This window comes from Thunnus maccoyii, chromosome 11, assembly GCF_910596095.1.
Source record: "Thunnus maccoyii chromosome 11, fThuMac1.1, whole genome shotgun sequence".
Lineage (NCBI taxonomy): Eukaryota > Metazoa > Chordata > Actinopteri > Scombriformes > Scombridae > Thunnus > Thunnus maccoyii.
Window position 1 is genome coordinate 24,277,150 of NC_056543.1, and position 18,614 is coordinate 24,295,763.

An 18,614-nucleotide genomic window follows, 5' to 3' on the forward strand; every position below is an offset into this window, starting at 1 on the left:
CCATGACACATGGCACACACACACACACTCTTTATTTAATTTAATGGGAGTGACCAGAACACTTGATCTGTTGGTTGTTTGAAATGTGTCTACTGTTCTCAAACCGGACAGCTGCCCCTTATGAAGAGAGGGCAGGAATAGAAAAAGAATGTCAGACATCATCCAAATGAAACAAATCTCACTGAGAAACCCCATGGAGTAAAAACAAAGCTCAGCAACAGCAGCTGGACTGTACTCAATGAAAGGTGATGGTGATTGTCTGCTATTTGATTTCTTCACACTCTGTTTTTGTAATTCCAAGACATTTTGTTTTTTCTTAGTATAAACCAAAACAGTCTGACCATGCTCTGAGAAGTTTTTCCCACTATTCTCCATATTGAACTTTTTTCCTTCATGTGCAATGCCCACAAATAGAAAAAGAAGTTTAAATTAATTATACTTCTGATGCCCAAACCTGTATGTGAATGATATTTCTGCACTCATACTAAAAATACTATAAATACCAAACACCCTGAACAGGTTCTTTTTGATGTATGAAGGGAGACATTCCTGGCACATCTGAGCTTATTTTCTTTGAAAAGGCACAGCGTATTTGACCCTTAGTACATTCCAAAGCTGCATTACAACTCACCCTTTTTTCTTTTTACCAGCCAGGTGGGTGGTGTGTGTAAACTATCCACAGAGTCATCCCTGCGCCGCTGCCGGACACTTGATGGCAAGATCTGCAGTGGGAGGGGCAAGTGTGACTGCGGCATCTGCATCTGCCAGGCCCCAGATCCAGGGAAATTCTATGGGCCAAGCTGCGAGTGCCACGACTGGGTCTGTGCCACACACAATGGGAAAATTTGTAACGGTGCGTAGAATGATAGAATGACATATACAACAAAACCCGATCGTTAGGTGTTACAATGAGGAATCAAACATGTTATAACACTGCTGTCTGTTCTTTTATTTGTGTATTGTCCTCTAAAAGTTTGGCTGTCCACGTTTGTGTCTATCACATGACTTTGGGGTTATGCAGCACATGGCTCCACATATTTTAAACAACTTGGGTATGGTTGTTAGTGATGGGTCAGTAAGTGAAGCAGCAGATCTCCTCAGAGAAGCTTGGCAAATAGACTCTCCAGCTGACGTCTAGGGTCTGTTTCAGCCAGGTGCTGGAAAAGAAAACAGAGAACTTAATGGTGCCATCCAGAAACCTAGATTTTCTTTTAATGCTTTCAATATAACATTCATTTTTTTATGATTTCATCTGGGCAACCATGTATTTCACAGACCTGGAGTGGATTTAGAGTATTTTGGTTTCATCTTTTTTTTTCTTTTTTTTATTGCCCATTGAGAGGGGTGCAGTGCTTTGTCTTTGAGAGCTCATATCACCATGGCAGTACTTCAAAGAATTTCCTTGGTAGTAGACAGCTGGTTGGTTCACACATGCATTAGCTTTTGTTAGGAGGCTTTGAACTTAGCTTGTTGCCTGGAATTTTACAACACTTGAGAGCGCATCCACACTCAAGAACAAGTTGCCTTATGAAATATTCTCCACTCTGTACATTCATTTTTCAAAATGAACTCAGTTGCTAATTTATTAGGTTTTTTGTTATAGTAATAGTAATAGTAATAGTAATAGTAATAGTAATAGTAATAGTAATAGCAAACTAAAAGTGTAATACAACAGCCATGCCCTGCATTAAATCCTACCTCCTTGAAGGTTTTTAGATGATGATTTAACTTTATAGTGATGCTATTTTTGTTGAAGCTGCTATAATCAATATTTTTATATTAACAATCAATCAAATTACTAATGTGAAAGCTCATAGTGACAAACCCACAAGAATAATCATCAAATTCTGTATCAAATTCTTCTTTAGCTCATTGCTTTGATTTTACAGCCTGCAACTGCAGTGTTTTGGTTCACTCTCACTGCTCTCATCAGCGTCACTCTAGGCTGCAGCAGGCAGCTGTTTTTAGCGGGACAAGTTTTGATAAACCCATTGTACGCTACCTACCCAGCACCAAACAGCAGGCAGACTAATTTAGTGACTGGCTGGTGAACATAGTGGAGCAGATATTTCTACAATTATAAAATACTTTGAATCTCTCTCCACCATTTTCAAAACAGAGCTAAAAGAAGATTGAATATTGCATTTACATTTATCAGTTGACATGAAACAACTCCAAATAAATACTAAAGTTGTAACATGTCTGCTTGATGTGTGACTGTTTGTACATTTGCAATAACAACTTTATAAGGTAATAGTATACCAATGTTGTGTTGACAGCCTGTTATTATTTAGTCTAACTTCTTTGGTATAATGGGACGAACCAACCCAAAGAAACACTTCTCAGTACAACGTGATACAATTTAACAGCACTACAGAACCAAAAAGCTGAATCAACACCTCCCTGAAACAGTTTCAACAAAAGCTGGATATTCTCTCACTCTCACAAAGGTAGAATTATACAGGGCAGCACTGCATTAGTTTTAGCTAGATGCACCTGGTAAACAAAAATTTTGTAGAGCATAAACACACGTAAAAGAGGACTGGTTGCAACCAGTTACCAAGACTTGTAAGACATACTTAGCCTGTATGTTGATGTATAAGAGAAAATAATCCTCATCTTTTTGTTTGGTGTGCTCTGTGATCATTGGGCTCTGAGTGTCAGGGTTTAATGGAGATATGTGTGCATTGAGAACAGGTTTAATGGAGATATGCGTGCATGTGTGTGTGTGTGTGTGTGTGTGTGTGTGTGTGTGTGTGTGTGTGTGTGTGTGTGTGTGTGTGTGTGTGTGTGTGCACGTGATGGGCAGAGTGATTTATTTGGGCAGACAAGTTGGCTGCTGTGAGGAGCTCATTATGGTTCAGCAGTCTGGAGCGAGAAGGCCCTGCTTCAGCCTGATAATGGAGTTTCACTCACTGGTACACAGACTGCAAATGGAACCTAGATGCATCAGAGGAGGGATGGGTTTTCACACCCAGACACACACTCTACACACGTACAGACACACACGTATGATCAGGCTCATTCTCATAGTGTAGTACTCATGTGCACACACAAATATGCACAACCAGCCACATACTGACACAACCACATGCATATAGGTCCAGCAATTATATTCAAAGCATATTGAAAAGAATAAACCTCCCCTCCCCCATTGCTCAATGGCCCATGCAGTGTGCATGGTCTGCTGTCTAAGATCGGCAGCCAATTTTTCTCTCCACGGCTCCCTTATCTCTGCCTCTCACAACTGCCCACTGATAAGATCCAATCGATTTTCTCCTTAAGGATAAACTGTGTGTTTTTCCTTTCCAAAAAAATTTGATTTTCTGGCATTGAGATGTTCTTTTACCTTGGATGGCATTCATTCATTCATCAGGCAAACACACTAATTTGCATCTTTTCAAACACACCAACAAGTTAAGATGAAGAAACTGGGGATGATAGATTTTAAAAAAATATATGTCTGGTAGCAACATTTTTAAAATCTATGTTGAAATGTTGTTGTCAGTGTTGTTGTCTATTGTACTGTTGAAGAAGGACCAGGTGAAATAGTTTTAAGTTCCTTTTTTTGTTGTTGCTTAAACTGTGTAGGGCTGCATAGTCAATTGTACTTCTAAGACAGAGCAAGAATGCCTTCAGTTTGAAATGAGTTATTGGTCTTTTTTGTTAGGCTTGCATGGTCTTTCCTTTTATTGTGTGGGTTTCAAAAGATATGCATGTCAGTTGAAGTAGAAGCTCTAAATTTATGTACTTGTGTGCTTGTCTATGTATACAGTATATAGAGTACCCCCGGGTGTTCTAGCCCTATCAAAGCTGGGCTGGAGGTATTATGGAAACATATGGCATTAATTCATGTACTGAAATATCACTGTTGTCTTTAGGTATGATTAGGAGAATATAAATATTTTATTCTGAGCAAAACAGCATATTATGTTGATATTATCTATTACACTATTTTCCCTGGAATAACAGCTGCAGGCATAATCCTCTTCTAAACATTTTTTTGGTCCATCTTTGTGATCCTGTAGATATATCTCAATTTATACAGTTACCAATACCACTTATAGTATACAATATTCAGGCTATGTTAAGGAACATTAAGGATATCATTAACCTTTCTAATGAGAATTTAGCCTGGTAAAGTACAGTATACTTCTGAAACCAGCAGCTGCTCCTCCCACATCATTAATGTATCGCATGCATGGTGAAACTACTGCAAGGTGGTGCTATGAATGGATTGGTTGGCAGATTGGCAAAAAACATTCTGAACATTTATACATTGTTCATTTCTTTATACTACGGCCAGTGCCATAGCACACTACTTCAGACAAATTTCTAGTACCACTGTGCATTATTTGTTCCATATGTTCCATGATAAGACTGAAAATAACATCCATGCTATCACAATCTAATAGAACTTATTTGTAACAGACCTAAAGTGTTGATTTTGTGAGATTTACTCAAAACACTGGTGCTCATTCATGTTTTTTACTCTGGCACATCCCATATTGCAGCAGAACAATGCGATGATGACCTGGACTAACATCTGTTCACCAACTGCCCTCTGTTTGTGTTTATTTGTTCCTGCTCTGTCTCCGCTACCCCATTTAAAAACATGAGCTACAGTGTATGAGAAAAATCTCTGTTAACTTATGAAGTTGAAGTTTGAAGTTGAAGTTTCCAAGTATTCAACAATATTTTTCAATGTTTACAGCTACTCTATATTTATGTGATTTCTGCAATAACTCTCTCGTTTTCAAAGATAAGGCTCAACGTGGCAATGTTTCCGTTTTGCCTTTCACAGCCTTTCCTCTTTTTTTTTCCTTCATGAGCCACGTGAAATCTCTTTCTGACTCTCTTTCTCTTTCTCTATGTCTGTGCTGAACTGAGAAAAGTGTTTTCCTCTGGTGTGCATTCAGACAGACTCTGCGATTTATGGTCTTTTTCCATTGTTAGAAACACAGAGGGTGGCCCAGGGTGCTGCGGGCTAGCATTGTCTCAAATGAAAAAAAACACTGTATAATCAACTTGTTAGTAATTACTGTTACAATGTAGTCTAATGCTACAATACAGTCTAATGCTACAATATTGAGTAGCATTAGACTATTATATCAAGACTAAACCCCTTAGTGAGTAATCATTCTCTTTATTGGACTAGAATGATTTATTTTTTTAAATTTGTCTTCATCACAGATTCTTGATATAACAACACCTTGATAACACATTAAATGTTTCATCAAGCAGGGGTCGACAGTTCTTTCAGCATCTGTGGTAACAGCTACCACCTCCCTAGCCACTGATGTGGACTGAGTCAGAAAGCCAAGTACGTCTGCAATCCAGAACAATCTGTAACTTTATGATTCTGGCAGACTTTATCATATGCGTGTCGTTCTCACCCTATCTCAAAGGAGCAGTTGAAATGGGGAGGTGCAAGCATGAAAGCGAAAACTCTTTTCCCCCTGATGGATGGTCGGGGTTCTGTCAGAACACATTTTAGCCTCACTACCACTCTCTCTCTCCCCCTCTCTCTCTCTCTCTCAGGCAATGGGTTTTCAGACCCTCTGTTCTTTTTCTGGCTTATCCCCCAGCCTCTGTGCCCCCTGCCAGAGCCAGAGACTATCCCACTCAAGGGGATGTTATGTCAGCAGCACATACAGTAAGAAGTCAATTGGCCAGTGCTGTTCCAAATCAAACTTCTCCAGATGCACTTTCTGTCAGTATTACATAAGCTTTGCAGTAGCTTCCAATATACACACATTATAGACAGATAATATAAACTAATCATGAGAGAACAACTCTCTAATGGTGATGACTTCCCAAAGTGGCTAATAGATTTTATACATAATTTCTGTTGATTTCCCAAAGAGAGAGAGAAAAAAACAACAGAAAATAGGGACACACAGTGGAATGAAGTCTCTGAGCCATTACAGTCCATTAAATTGCTCAATTTATTTTTGTTCTAGTACATATTTTGATGCTCTTAGATATTCTGAGCTCTGCTGGACTATGTGGCTGTGTGGTGAGTCACCTAATGATTCCAGTGTGGGCTGCAAGGAGAAAAAGCCACTTAGGTCTGTCCAAGTCTACTAGTAAAAGGCAATTTTGATTGGGACTCATTAGAGCTCCCGAGACTTCATGCTGCAGGAATAAGTGCTTGTACATTGCTATGGTCATGCCTCCAGTAGGTTTTAAAAATGTTTTAGTGGTATTGCAAAGATATGATGAAGTTACAAAAGTTGAGAATTGAATGCCTACAGTACAGAGAATTATAAAAACTGGAAGGATGAAAACAGGAGTACCTCGTTCTGAAGGCTGTGCACACAGCGAATGAGTTATTACCTGAGACAGGTGTCTCCTAGATCTTTTCCACAGAACATGACGTGCTGTCGTTTCACGCTCCACAACCCACAGGGAGAGGAAAGCAAGGAGGAATAATTACTCACTGAAATGAGTATCATGTTTTGGTGAACATGATCTAAACAAAGTAAGTGGGGAAATGTCATTTGGTGAGGAAAAATCAACTGCAAGAAATTAAGAAGAAATTAGCACAGAGACAATATGAGCTTTTAGATTTGCAATATGTAATGTATAGTTTTGCTCAAAATTGAAACTAAATTGATTTCTCAGAATGGCACTGACATTGCCTCGAATATAGAATTACTTTTGGTAAATGTAGTTAACCAAACAGTTGCTTAAGATTGCTGAATTATTATTGTGATCCATAAAAACGTATCACCTTGTTTATCTCCCTCTCAGTATTATATTTTCTTTGCAGAGGCAAGTTAAATTCTAAACCTGAAATTAGTTTGCTGTATGAGTCACCATCCTTTCCTTAACAGCAGTTAATCATGGTAACGCTACATCACCTGTTATTACAGGCACTGATGCTGGCACAGATGCACCATCTCTCCGGCCCCTTATTGGTTGTATCTGGGCATTGTTCGGGACCTGATTGGCTGGGTGTGTGTGTGTCCGACAGATGCGCGTGGGAAGAACTCTGACACCCCCAAGCCACAGAGAATTACTGCCCAGGAAAGATAAACTGTCGACAAGACAGGCACCTTCCCACACACTTAAACTTTCGCCTTGCAGACAAAGAGGGGCCATTTTATATGTCAGAATGATTGTCAAGCAGAGATTAATGGGGGCTAGTGGGTGACAGTGACTTTGTAATATTCTGCTGAATTAAATTGGAGAGAGTTTAATTCAGTTCTGTTTTACAGCTATTGTGTGGTAGTTCCCATCTGGAAGATTAAATGATGAATCCAAAAAGGAGTATCCACACCTTTAAAATTATTTAGATTGTGCCTGTGCCTGTCTTGTGTCTATTGACAAATGTCCACAGTTGTGTGGTCTACAGTAGATATATTTATGTGGTCTTAATGATTCAAAAACCAAGTAACTGGGACAAAAACTTTGGTTGTAATGGACATGAGTGTTTTTGCACATCAATATGCGATATGAACAGTGTGACAGCCTCAGTACCCAAAGAGGCAGAGTAATTCTGGATTAGAAAACAAATCTAGTGTAGACAGCAAGTAAGAGAATACAGTGCACCCATGGCTTTACGGGATTATTTCCAGCCTATATAGTGACATAGCAATAATATAGAATTTGGAACTTTGTGTTATTTTTTGAAATAACTTTATATTTGTTCAGTAGTGCAGTTCCTACTGTCACAGTGGGATTCATAATGATAACTGCATTGTGTAGAAAGCCAGCAAGAGAGCAGACTACTTTTTGACAGTTTGTGTAACAATTATTTAAAAGTTTGAGCTTTGTGTTTTGTATTGTTTAGATCAGTTTATTTCCATAATTGCATGGTCTCTGTAGCACATTCTTCAATGTGCACTTTCCATGTTCTTCTTTTCCTTGAACCTGTTCCCAAGTGTCCCCTGAGACCTATTGATAATGAGGATAGACAGGGGACTTGCCTGTTGTTAATGACTGATGGATAGCCCTTGAAAAGGACACCACATTTACATGATGAACGAGTCAGGAGAATGATTGAATGTGACATACAAGGCCCCTTGTTGCTAAATGCAATGGACGCAACATTTATAATAACTTGTCAGCAGCCTTCATTTGCATCATGTGATTCCTCCTGTTTTTCATATTGCTCACTACGGCCTGCAGAATGATGAGAAATAGTGTAGCCGAACTGCCTGTGAAGGGCCTCTGAACACTGAACAAGGTAACGCTCAGACTGAGTGATTGATGAGGAAGCTAGTATATCATCTTGAAATTTTGTAACATGGTTGTACTGCAAATAGACTTCAGGGAAACATGATACTGCCTGCTTGCTTACCATGTGTACATGTATGCATCTCAAAGGAAATGTATGGTGTCTCATTATGACATTCATTAAAACAGAATCACTTGGGAGCACATTGGTAGTAGTGCAAAGCCACGATATCCGTTTAACACTCATGTATCGTGGTGTTCACAGAGCGATTTGAATGAGTATGATTTTCAACAGTGATAAACAGCATGTGGTGTGTTGTGTTTCCCTATCAGACCGCGGCTACTGTGACTGTGGGATGTGCGAGTGTGATGAAGGCTGGTTCGGAGATGCCTGCCAGTTCCAGGAGGAGTGTAACCTACCCAACAAGAAAAGCAAAGAGCTCTGCAAAAACCCGCAGGGGGTGGTCTGCTCCAACAGAGGTACTGCAACTACACACACACACAAACACACACACAATGAGTCTGAGTTGCACAAAAAACACTTGAGCGTTAAGATAAACCTACATCAAAAAAACAACCTGCATCCATGTCTGCATTGCATTTTTACAAACACGTATGTACAAAATGTACAGTACATATAACAGTCATATAACATTCATATTTTGATACCATTTTCTGAAGCTTTTATTTTTTTTGTCATAGTTAATGGTTGTACAGTATTCACAATAAATCATGTCTTAATGCTTAAGTAACCGTAATAATCCATTAATAAAGAAATTCTAGATTACCAGGTTTTTACCACTCTCTTCAGTTCTTCACTTTTCCCATTTAAAACTGAAGGCTTGATGAATCATTGTATATAACTACATTATAAAATCAAAAACTCATTTTCTGATAAACCATCAAGTCAAGTTTGAATGTTCAAATGTTTGGAGTTTGTCCTCCTTAATGGCTTATTACTGGCCTATAAGTCATTTAAAAAATCAATTAATTAAAATTGATAAACCCAGTAGTTACAATTTATAAACCCCTGATGAAGCATGCCCCTTTGAAAGTAAGAAATATTAACTTCAGTTAGGGCAGATACTTGTACTAACAGACCAAAGCTTTTTTGATGCTCACAGTCCCAGTTTATGGCTGTGGACACATGATTAAGCACTGGCACACCGGAGATGCACACTGTGAGGTGACGTCTGGACTGAGGTTGTTTTCCACACACTGACAGCCCATCACCCACCTGGGCTTAACCTCACCACTGGCCCATGATGCCTCATGCTAAATGATGGATAAATGTATATTTGTGTGTGTGTGTGTGTGTGTGTGTGTGTGTGTGTCTGAGAGCATGTACTGTACAGTATGTGGCCTGTTGAGTGTAAATGAATGCAAATTTATTCACAGCATGTAGTTGTCTAGCCTTCTGTCCCTATAGTGCATCATTCAGAAAGTTCCAGCACACACCTACTCACACACAAAAACACCTCTACAACCTTCACTAGTCAGACACCAATCTGTGGCACATGATGCACAGACAGTGCCTCCAGTGCACATCTGCAAACCAGCTGGGTTCTTTCACCTAAAGTGCATTGCATCAAAACATACACACATGCACAAACAACAACATACTATGTACACAGACACACAAATATAATGTATATGTAAATAAGCTTAAACTGTGACTAAAGCTGTTATCTTTAATAGGCACTTGCCACTGTGGCAGCTGCATGTGTGACAATAAGGACAACAGGGGTCTGGTGACGGGACGTTTTTGTGAGTGTGACGACAGCGAGTGTCTTGATGAGGACACCGGAGAGGTGTGTGGAGGTATGCCTTCCAGACCCTGTCTCAGCCCCTCACTCTTCCCCCAAAACAGAACACACATCATAGTTTAATATGGGTTATTCAAAGACTGTTCATCCTTTTCACTCTCTCTTGACCTATTCCTCGTGCCATGTGTTAGCTGCTGTATGGTACCAACTGGAGTAATCATCTGTTTGAATGACTATATTAAGGGAATACTGTCAGAATTTGTTCATTTGCTGTCTTACTGAGAGTTAGAGAACACCATTGACCTTTGCTGAAACTCTCCTCTGAACTTGTCCAGTCATTACACAGCACTGAGTTAGCATGATATAGTGCAAGTAGCTGTCAATTATATCTTGCAGAGTTCTTATTTTCGAACAAGTTAGCTGGAGGCATTAAGAAGTCAGCCAGAGAAGGAGTTTCACTAACTTCTATTGATAAGCTAGCTTGCTACAGCTGATAAAATCTGTTAATTTCAGCTGCTGAAATTTGAGGCTTGTTTTAGTCAAATTATTTCTGAAATAAAGCAACCTTTTTTTTCAAAAATTATCACAAATGTAGAGTTTCTACATACAGTTTCTGCATACAGAGGTGAAACAGCAGGGAGCTTAGCAAACAGTCAATTCATCAGCAGCTGGCTGGACCACCTATAACACTCAATTAAAACCGGTTGCACCACACAAACTAGTTCTTATGCAAAGATTAACTGTTACTTAAATAGTGACACCTACTAACTGGTCAGGTGTAACTTTTGTGTAAGCTAGCTGAAAGAACCAACTACAAACTAACGTTAGCTAGCTAGTATACAACCTCATTGGATTTTAGAGTACAAGAGGTAATATCGAATATAGTCAACATATCTGACCTGACACTTTACATTATATTTCACTGAAAAGAAAAAACAAAAACAAACATAATATACCTCAAATTACAACAATGATGGCGGTTAGGCTAGCATAATCATATAATCCAATCTCACTGTAAACTGCATGAAAGCTACTAATTATAAAAAACACATATTTATCCAGGTATGATACGTACATTCACAAAGGATTGGCAGTTAAGTTTATTATATCTTTTCTGCCCCTAAAACTTATTTTTTACAGCTTGTGACAGGTTGGTGCAAATTGGATATGCTGGAGGGGCAATTTGTTAAACTCTTGAGAGATTTGTACACTAACCTAAACCTCCTAACCCTAAGGTTAAGGGGCGATTGTTCGTCTCTCTGGCCCATCAAATCTAGCATTTACCCTTGTGACACTACAGTGATTTCCTGTTTGCATAGTTGGTTGCTTCTTATTGGATGGCACTACAGGTGTTTCCTAGTAACCAACTTACTAAAGTGTTTACTAGATAAGACATTTCGTATGTTTTAATTGTGCAACCTGATTTAGTAAATCACTAGTTTGAGAGTTAACTTAGTAATTAACTTAAGAAGAACTTTACTCACAAACTTCATGATGGATTTCCTATTAGCAGGTGCGACATCCTAGCCAGCTCTGTTACATGTTGCCTAGCTTAGCACAAAGACTGTTGGGGGAAAAAAAGTTTCAAGTGAACTAGCCACTGACTGGACATGACCGGACTTTTTTTCAGTTATGAAAATGGTGAAGCCAGAAATTTAACAGGACAAGACGGGATCCTGAGATACTACCACTGCAGCTGGATACCCAGCTCTTGTTCAAGAAGCTAATGTCTTTGTAAGCCACGGTGTGTCATTTTGTAGTTTTGCATGAGTTAAATACATACATGGTTCAGGCAACTGTGTAGTACCTAGTGGTGTCAAGCTGGTTGTTTTTCTGCTTCCATGCTTTGTTCTTGGCTAAACACACTCCCACCTCTATATGGGAGGTACAAAAATGAAATTCATATCTTCTAATCTAACTGGTAAGACAGCAAATAATCAAATTTCCTGAACAGTGTCAGTTTGTTGTTGATTCAAGTTCACCCAAAACCTATTTCTCATATGTAGCCATCAATGGCAAGACTCTAAATCAGCATGATGCCAGTCTTTTACACAATTTAAAGTTCTTAACATAAGAAAACACACCAGCCTCATGTGTCCATTAAGGTTAATTGGACGATAATTGTAGGTCGACCTGTCATGCCATTTGATGATGTTATAGTCATCCCTGCACACCCCACAGGATTTTCCAATGTCTGCTTGTCAATGTTAATCAGCCATTTGTCATTTTATTTTGAAAAACAAGATATGGAGTTTAGGCCTTTGTGGGAAATACATCGGTTGTCTTCATTTGTTTTGCAATTCTCAAATAATGACAATTAAATAAAGTTAAAATGTTTTTTTTATTTGCATAATATGGAATTTTGATTAAAGAAAATATGAGTTTGAAAAACATTTTTTCTGATAAGGGTTGACAAATATATAACAATGTCAACATTTGCATCAAATATAAACTAATCTCTTAGAGTACTAAAACCTGGACATTTAAATGGCTAAGAGGATGAGTAGAAATCTGTTTGACTGTCAATCACTGACCGAGGTGAACTCATCAGTTGTTGCATGTTCATTCTGATCTGCTTCCAGGCCATGGCCAGTGTTACTGTGGAAACTGTTACTGTGCTGCTGGTTGGCATGGAGACAAATGTGAATTCCAGTGTGACATCAGCCCATGGGAAAGCAAGCGGAGATGCACATCTCCAGATGGCAAAATCTGCAGCAACAGAGGTCTGTTTACCCGCTTCAAAGCCAGTAGACAGTGTACAGCCTTGATGACTGTGTGGGATTACATTTTTTAATTATTATGTTTTGATAATTCATTAATTAATTTGATCAGAATTTACATATGATACTAACATTACATATTAATGAAATATTGAATAATATCATATATACAAAAATAAATAAATACGGAGAATATAAAATTTTAAAATAATAAGTATGACCAGACATTATGTTATTTTTATGTCAGGAAAAAGTGTTTTTGGTAGTGACCACACATTATATATAATAATATATAGCCCATAAAAATATGTGATTAAGGATCCTTTATTAACTTATTTTTTAACTGTAACTGTAGTGCTCTCTTTTTCTCATTTCTAGGTTTGTCCTTTCAAATTTCAAATCCCAGTAGAATCCAACATATTGGCTGCATTCGAAATCACTCCCTCATTCAATCATTCACTACTCCCTAGACACTCAATAGTTTATACAACAGTGAGCAGTAACTTGAGAATTCGGACACGTACTAACCATCCTCATTTCGCGTCATCACTGTCAGCTATAGAGTCTCCCAATGGTAATTTTCACATTCATAAAATGTGATGCATTGCATTGTGGCAGAAATGGATCCTACTTTTTCCTAGGAATTTTTGAGGGCACTATACTATATAGTGAATACATTTACATACAGAATTCTGACACTCACATAAAATGGCAGACAGTAAATATAACGCTCTATATAGTAAATATGGAGTGATTTCTCACAACCATTGACAATTTCATAGCAATTGCGTTGCTAGGATACAGAAAACAGACATTCTATAATGGAAATGTATTTCCTGTCTGTTATCTTGGATAATAAGATGAGGAAAAAACACTGTCCCTGAAGAACTGAAACAAAGGAAGATGGTACACAAATGAATAGAATGGATACTTAATCTGGATTTAAATTTTGTTTTGTTTTGTCATAGCCTCAGACATTGTGCAACATACAGGAAATCACTGTTTACTTATCACATTTATCGTGTCTTTGTTGTGGTTGTTCGTCTCTTTCTCCTGAAAAGATGCTCATGAAGATCTGTTATCTTGTCTCCAGATGTTATGTTTTTTTCAAATACTTGTGCGATCCAATTGAAATATCCCATTCTTATAATGCTAGTTATATAGGTAAGTAGTAGTAGCAGAAATAATCAGTGTGCTAGCAGTGGATGTAGTCATCATAGACAAAACGCTATAAGACTGAAAAGAGTTGACATACTGTATGTGGTCTCTTAGTAAGTGTGAAATATTAGTTCAGTGTGTCTTCTCTTTTCTAACCATCATAGAAGAAAAAGAGTCATCTTTGGCATCCACCTTTGAAACTGAGAATAATACATTAAAAAATACATAAAAAGAGAACGAAGAGAATAGACTTGTTTTAAAAAATCCTCATGTGAATTCCACTGAAAGCCATCAGAGCTCGGTAGACAGGCAGTCGGAGAAAAAGCTTCACTAACCTTGCTCAAGTGATCCTGTGGGATTTCAGTAAAGCTCTCTGAAATTAATTACAGTGGACTGGCTGAGGGCTGGCTAAGTGGTAGGGCTAAATGGTAGGCTACACGGACAGTGCCCCACCGCAGCCGAGCTGCAATTTATGGTTAAGTGCACAGCGGACCCAGCATGAACAACCATCGACTGTGTTCATGGTTTAGTGGCCCATTGTGCTCTTCTTTAGTATAGAAAAGGGCAGACAAAGGCCTGACAATCCCAAGAGTTAATAGAGAAAAGAACAAAAGAAATATGACTGCAACTAAAAAGAAGCCTGTGTCATTTTCTAAATATTTGTTGTTACTAGTGTTGCTAAAATTGACCTGAACACATTAGTTTGCCTTGTTTGGAGTTTTTTTCTTGTTATATTGGCTTGACAGAATTTTCCGATTCAGTCAAAGGTAGCTGTTATCATTCTTTAATGATTCCTTTATTGATCCCGTTTTGATACATTGTTGGATGGTGGAAAATGAATCCATACATGTTTTCATTTTGTTTTCTTACAGTCTCTGTACAGCATGTACAGAAGATCTCAAAGATTCGAATCACTGTAACAACAAATGTGCTATATTTGATAGTAAATCACTAGTGCTCTGGAACTACTGCATGACCCCAAACATTATTTACATCAATTAAATGAAAGAATAATAATAAATAATAAATAATAGCTATTCCCATTCAAGGCAAAAACAACATAATAAATCTGCCCATGTGGCTCTAGTGTTAACAGTATAGTAAAAAACAATTTGCACTAGATAAAATGCAGCACACCTGTACTGTAAACAGTCCAAAACATCACTTTCCTACATGCACTGCCGGCAAATATTAAAGCACATTGGCAGTATTGTGACCAATTTTATATGTACTATAAATACTATATTTCTCCCTTGCATCTATTTTTGATAATATGAGTCTACATACTCATACATATTTTTTTTTCATTCTGCCCCATTTAAGAACTAAACTATTCCTCAGAAGTCAGACAATCTGGCACTGATTATAATAGGAACAATTCTCAATTCCCATCATCCCTATATGACATGCAACCATTTCGCTCTGAATTAATCCTCCTTTAAAGCAATATGGAGATAATTCCCGTTGATTATAGGGGATGGATCAAGGAGGATGATTATGTAGAAGATGGCTGATTTGATTTCATCATCCTGTATAGATGCAGAGATGTGAAGTGTTTTGTATGAGACTGTGAAATGTCTTCTCTCTCTCTCTCCTGTATTTTGCTCAACAGTAACCTTTATCTCCCGCTCACAATCTGAAATGAATGAATGAACAATTTGACTGACTCAGTAGATAACATTTCATTTCAGCAAACTGTCAAACGCCTCAGCCTGTGAAGTTCACCTAGCCTCCTCAGATGAGCTAATAATACACTAACTGGTGTGCTGTCAAAATGATAACAGCCACATAACGCTTGAGGCTCAATACATGCATCCATATAGGATTTCTCTATCAAAACAATTTGACTCCGCAATAATATGGTTGCATGAAGCACACAGAGGAAACATTCCCCTTTTGTATAGAGAGCGAGGGTGCTCCTCCTGATTTTATAGAACGTTTATGTAACATTTTTTAGCAGTAACGAGTACAGGTGCTGTAATATGCTCTGGTGAAGCTGGGCTGTGACATTTGTGGCAGACATAAAACTGCATGGCTCTATAAATCCAGGGCTCCAGGGTTATGAGATGGTGAGGGAGACCGAACCTTAGGGCCAGGGGCCAGACACACGCTTGCCACAGCCCACAGGCTTGCCAGCTGGCCTAGCTCCCCTGGGGTTCCCCATGCTCTGTCACTGCTGATAAGAAAAAATGGGATTTCCACTGGCTGCTGCTCAGCTGACACCCTGGCTAAGATGTAAAACAAATGAGAAGGAAGGAGACAGACACACTGACAGATACATAGATGAAGAAAGAAAAATTGAGATAGAAGGAAAAAGAGTATTTATCCTGTTGGCTGCAGCTTCGGTGGAAATAGAAGAGAATATGCTTTATCCCCTTTTGTTTGATGTTCATTGTTGATGTTTTGCTGAAAATAATCTTACGAACAATGTGAATTTATGATATATATGTTTGTGTGGGCCTGTCTGTGTGGGTTTCAGGGACCTGTGTGTGTGGGGAGTGTAACTGTTATGATGTAGATCCCTCTGGCGACTGGGGAGACATTCACGGAGACACCTGTGAGTGCGATGAGAGGAACTGTCATGCGACCTACGACCGATATACAGACGACTTCTGCTCAGGTCAGCATGATTTTTTTAGATTTAAGAAATACGGTCACAAATATGATACATGTACTGCAATCTCAAGGCCTATATACAAGCAGAACTGACCAGTGTCTGTCTTTTTGGGTAGTCTATATGATTCTGTGAGTTGCTACTGTATGTTTTGTTTTATGTGTTTTTAATTGTTTTCTTGTATGTTGTTTAAAATACTGTATTGCTGCTGTCTTGGCCAGGGCTTCCTTGAAAAAGAGATCTTGTAATCTCAGCAGGATTCACCTGGTTAAACAAAGGTTTAATAAAAAAATAATGATAATAATGTAGTGACCATCTTCACCTTTGAGTAACTACAGTTCTCAACAACACTTCCCCAACTGCTCTTAATACTCTGCTGCAACTTTGCAGCTGTAAAAGTGAACTTTCCATATGACTAATTAATATATTAATTATTAAAATATATTATATATTAATATATAATTAGATATATATATATATATATATATATAAGAATTAATGAACAAAATATGATGGATACTACCACTGTGCCTATTATTCATTAAACTAATCATTTCTGCACCAGAAAAGTTATCTCTACATCCTAGCTTATGCACACACCGTTAACAGTTCTTTGGTGCATAGCTTCATGTATAGTTTATTGTTTGTGAGAATACAGACACAAAACACATTTTAATGTTTTAAATCACATCTGTCTCAATCAGTTTCTCACTCTCTCTGTCCCTCAGGCTGGACCAGTTTAATCAATGCTGGTCATCCAATAGCTTAGAAAGGACAATAAGTTGCTCAGTTCATCTTCTCACTTCTACTATGTCCTGTTCCTTGTTTATTTTACTACCTCCTTTGCTCTTCTGTCTCTCACACCAGCTCCCCTCCTTTGCATTCTATCACCTCTCCAGCCCTCCACCCTGCTCAGTGTGCCCACTCCACTAAATGCTGTATTTTTTTTCTCTCCCTCTCAGTTTGTTTATTTGACTTTTACCTGTACACAGCCTACACTTCGATTCACCTCTCTGCTTCTTCCGCCTCTTCCTCTCTCCTCTTGGCAGGTCATGGCCAGTGTAATTGTGGCAGGTGTGACTGCAAGGAGGGATGGGCTGGAAAGAAGTGTGAGCATCCTCTGTCCTGCTCCTTGTCTCTGGAGAGCAGTCTCAAGAAGTGTCGGGGAACATCCAATTTGCCCTGCTTCGGACGAGGTATACCTGGTCTTCCCATCTGCTCCTGTTGCCATGGTTACTGCAGTAGGCCTGCACTCTGTTCTCACCTCTTGGTGTAAAATAGGCCATTTGCAGTGTTTCACATCTCTTAATCCATTCTTAAGAGGGTCATTAAGACACTAGGGTGCCCAGCAATCAAAAGTGATAGCATCTTTAAGCATCTTTAAATAAGAACCACATCAACCCCTGAGTGCTCTTATTGTGTCGTACATAACACGTACATGAATGTATAGGTGTGTTTGCATTACTGTTCCTGTTTGATTTTTGTATGTTTTGTGGTCTGCGTTGTGCACTTGTGCTCATACTGTATACGTGCATGTGAGATTAAGGGGCACTATTTGGCTGCAACAATGTGAGCTAAGGCTAGAACAGCTATCTCGGTTGAACCAGCTGTGGGTCGATGTGTCAAGATTTATTACAGTGCACTATATGCTTCATTAGAGGCCCTTCTGGACAAAGGATGCCTGTTTCCTTGGATCCTCCAAATGTTAGGCCTAGTACTAATATCAGATTCAGATACTGAAGCAACACTGGAAATGCTAACAAAACAAAGGTCCAGCTTGTGCTTGTCCCTGTCATGGACCCTTGGGTCTGCTGATTGATGACAGTAAGGTAAAAGAGGGACAGTGTAAATTTTAGGGCTACACGAACCAATAAAGTAAGAGTAAGAGGCTGTTTTTGAGTTACTCTGCTTGATCTACATGTTACAATGTTACAATGTTAAAGTTTTATTTGGCAGATGCTTTTATCCAAAGCAACATACATGTTAGAGTTAATACAACACAAGCAAGGAACTAGTCAGGAGAGAACAACACGAGTAAGTGCAATTAAGCTAAGTTCAAGTCTGATAAGACATAGGTGCCAACAGGCAGTGCACAGAGGCAATGCATCTACATGCGTTATCAATCTGTTGTGTGTATTACTATTTACAGTCGAAACATTTTTACATTGAAAT

At 38.6% G+C, this 18,614-nt stretch overlaps 1 protein-coding gene and 1 long non-coding RNA gene across 5 annotated transcripts in view; one reads left to right on the forward strand and one right to left on the reverse strand.

Moving 5' to 3' along the window:
- Nucleotides 1-18,614, forward strand: part of itgbl1 (integrin, beta-like 1) — a 46,013-nt gene that overhangs the window by 4,546 nt on the left and 22,853 nt on the right. The window contains exons 1-7 of one of the 3 annotated variants that reach the window (XM_042426748.1): nucleotides 7,691-7,746; nucleotides 8,137-8,194; nucleotides 8,518-8,664; nucleotides 9,883-10,005; nucleotides 12,533-12,673; nucleotides 16,308-16,448; nucleotides 17,492-17,638. In XM_042426748.1, coding sequence (XP_042282682.1) covers nucleotides 8,541-8,664; nucleotides 9,883-10,005; nucleotides 12,533-12,673; nucleotides 16,308-16,448; nucleotides 17,492-17,638 — 676 coding nt within the window. In that variant the 5' untranslated portion in view covers nucleotides 7,691-7,746; nucleotides 8,137-8,194; nucleotides 8,518-8,540. Of the gene's footprint in view, nucleotides 1-650; nucleotides 854-7,662; nucleotides 7,747-8,136; nucleotides 8,195-8,517; nucleotides 8,665-9,882; nucleotides 10,006-12,532; nucleotides 12,674-16,307; nucleotides 16,449-17,491; nucleotides 17,639-18,614 lie in introns of those variants that run through there. The other 2 variants (XM_042426746.1, XM_042426747.1) reach the window with 2 other exon arrangements.
- Nucleotides 737-11,640, reverse strand: LOC121907279. 2 transcript variants are annotated; one of them, XR_006098827.1, is made up of 4 exons: nucleotides 11,435-11,640; nucleotides 8,605-8,673; nucleotides 6,340-6,383; nucleotides 737-821 (listed from the first exon to the last, which is right to left on the reverse strand). It is a non-coding gene; the product is annotated as an uncharacterized LOC121907279 (long non-coding RNA). The 2 variants fall into 2 exon arrangements; XR_006098826.1 differs by lacking the exon at nucleotides 737-821 and adding an exon at nucleotides 909-1,157.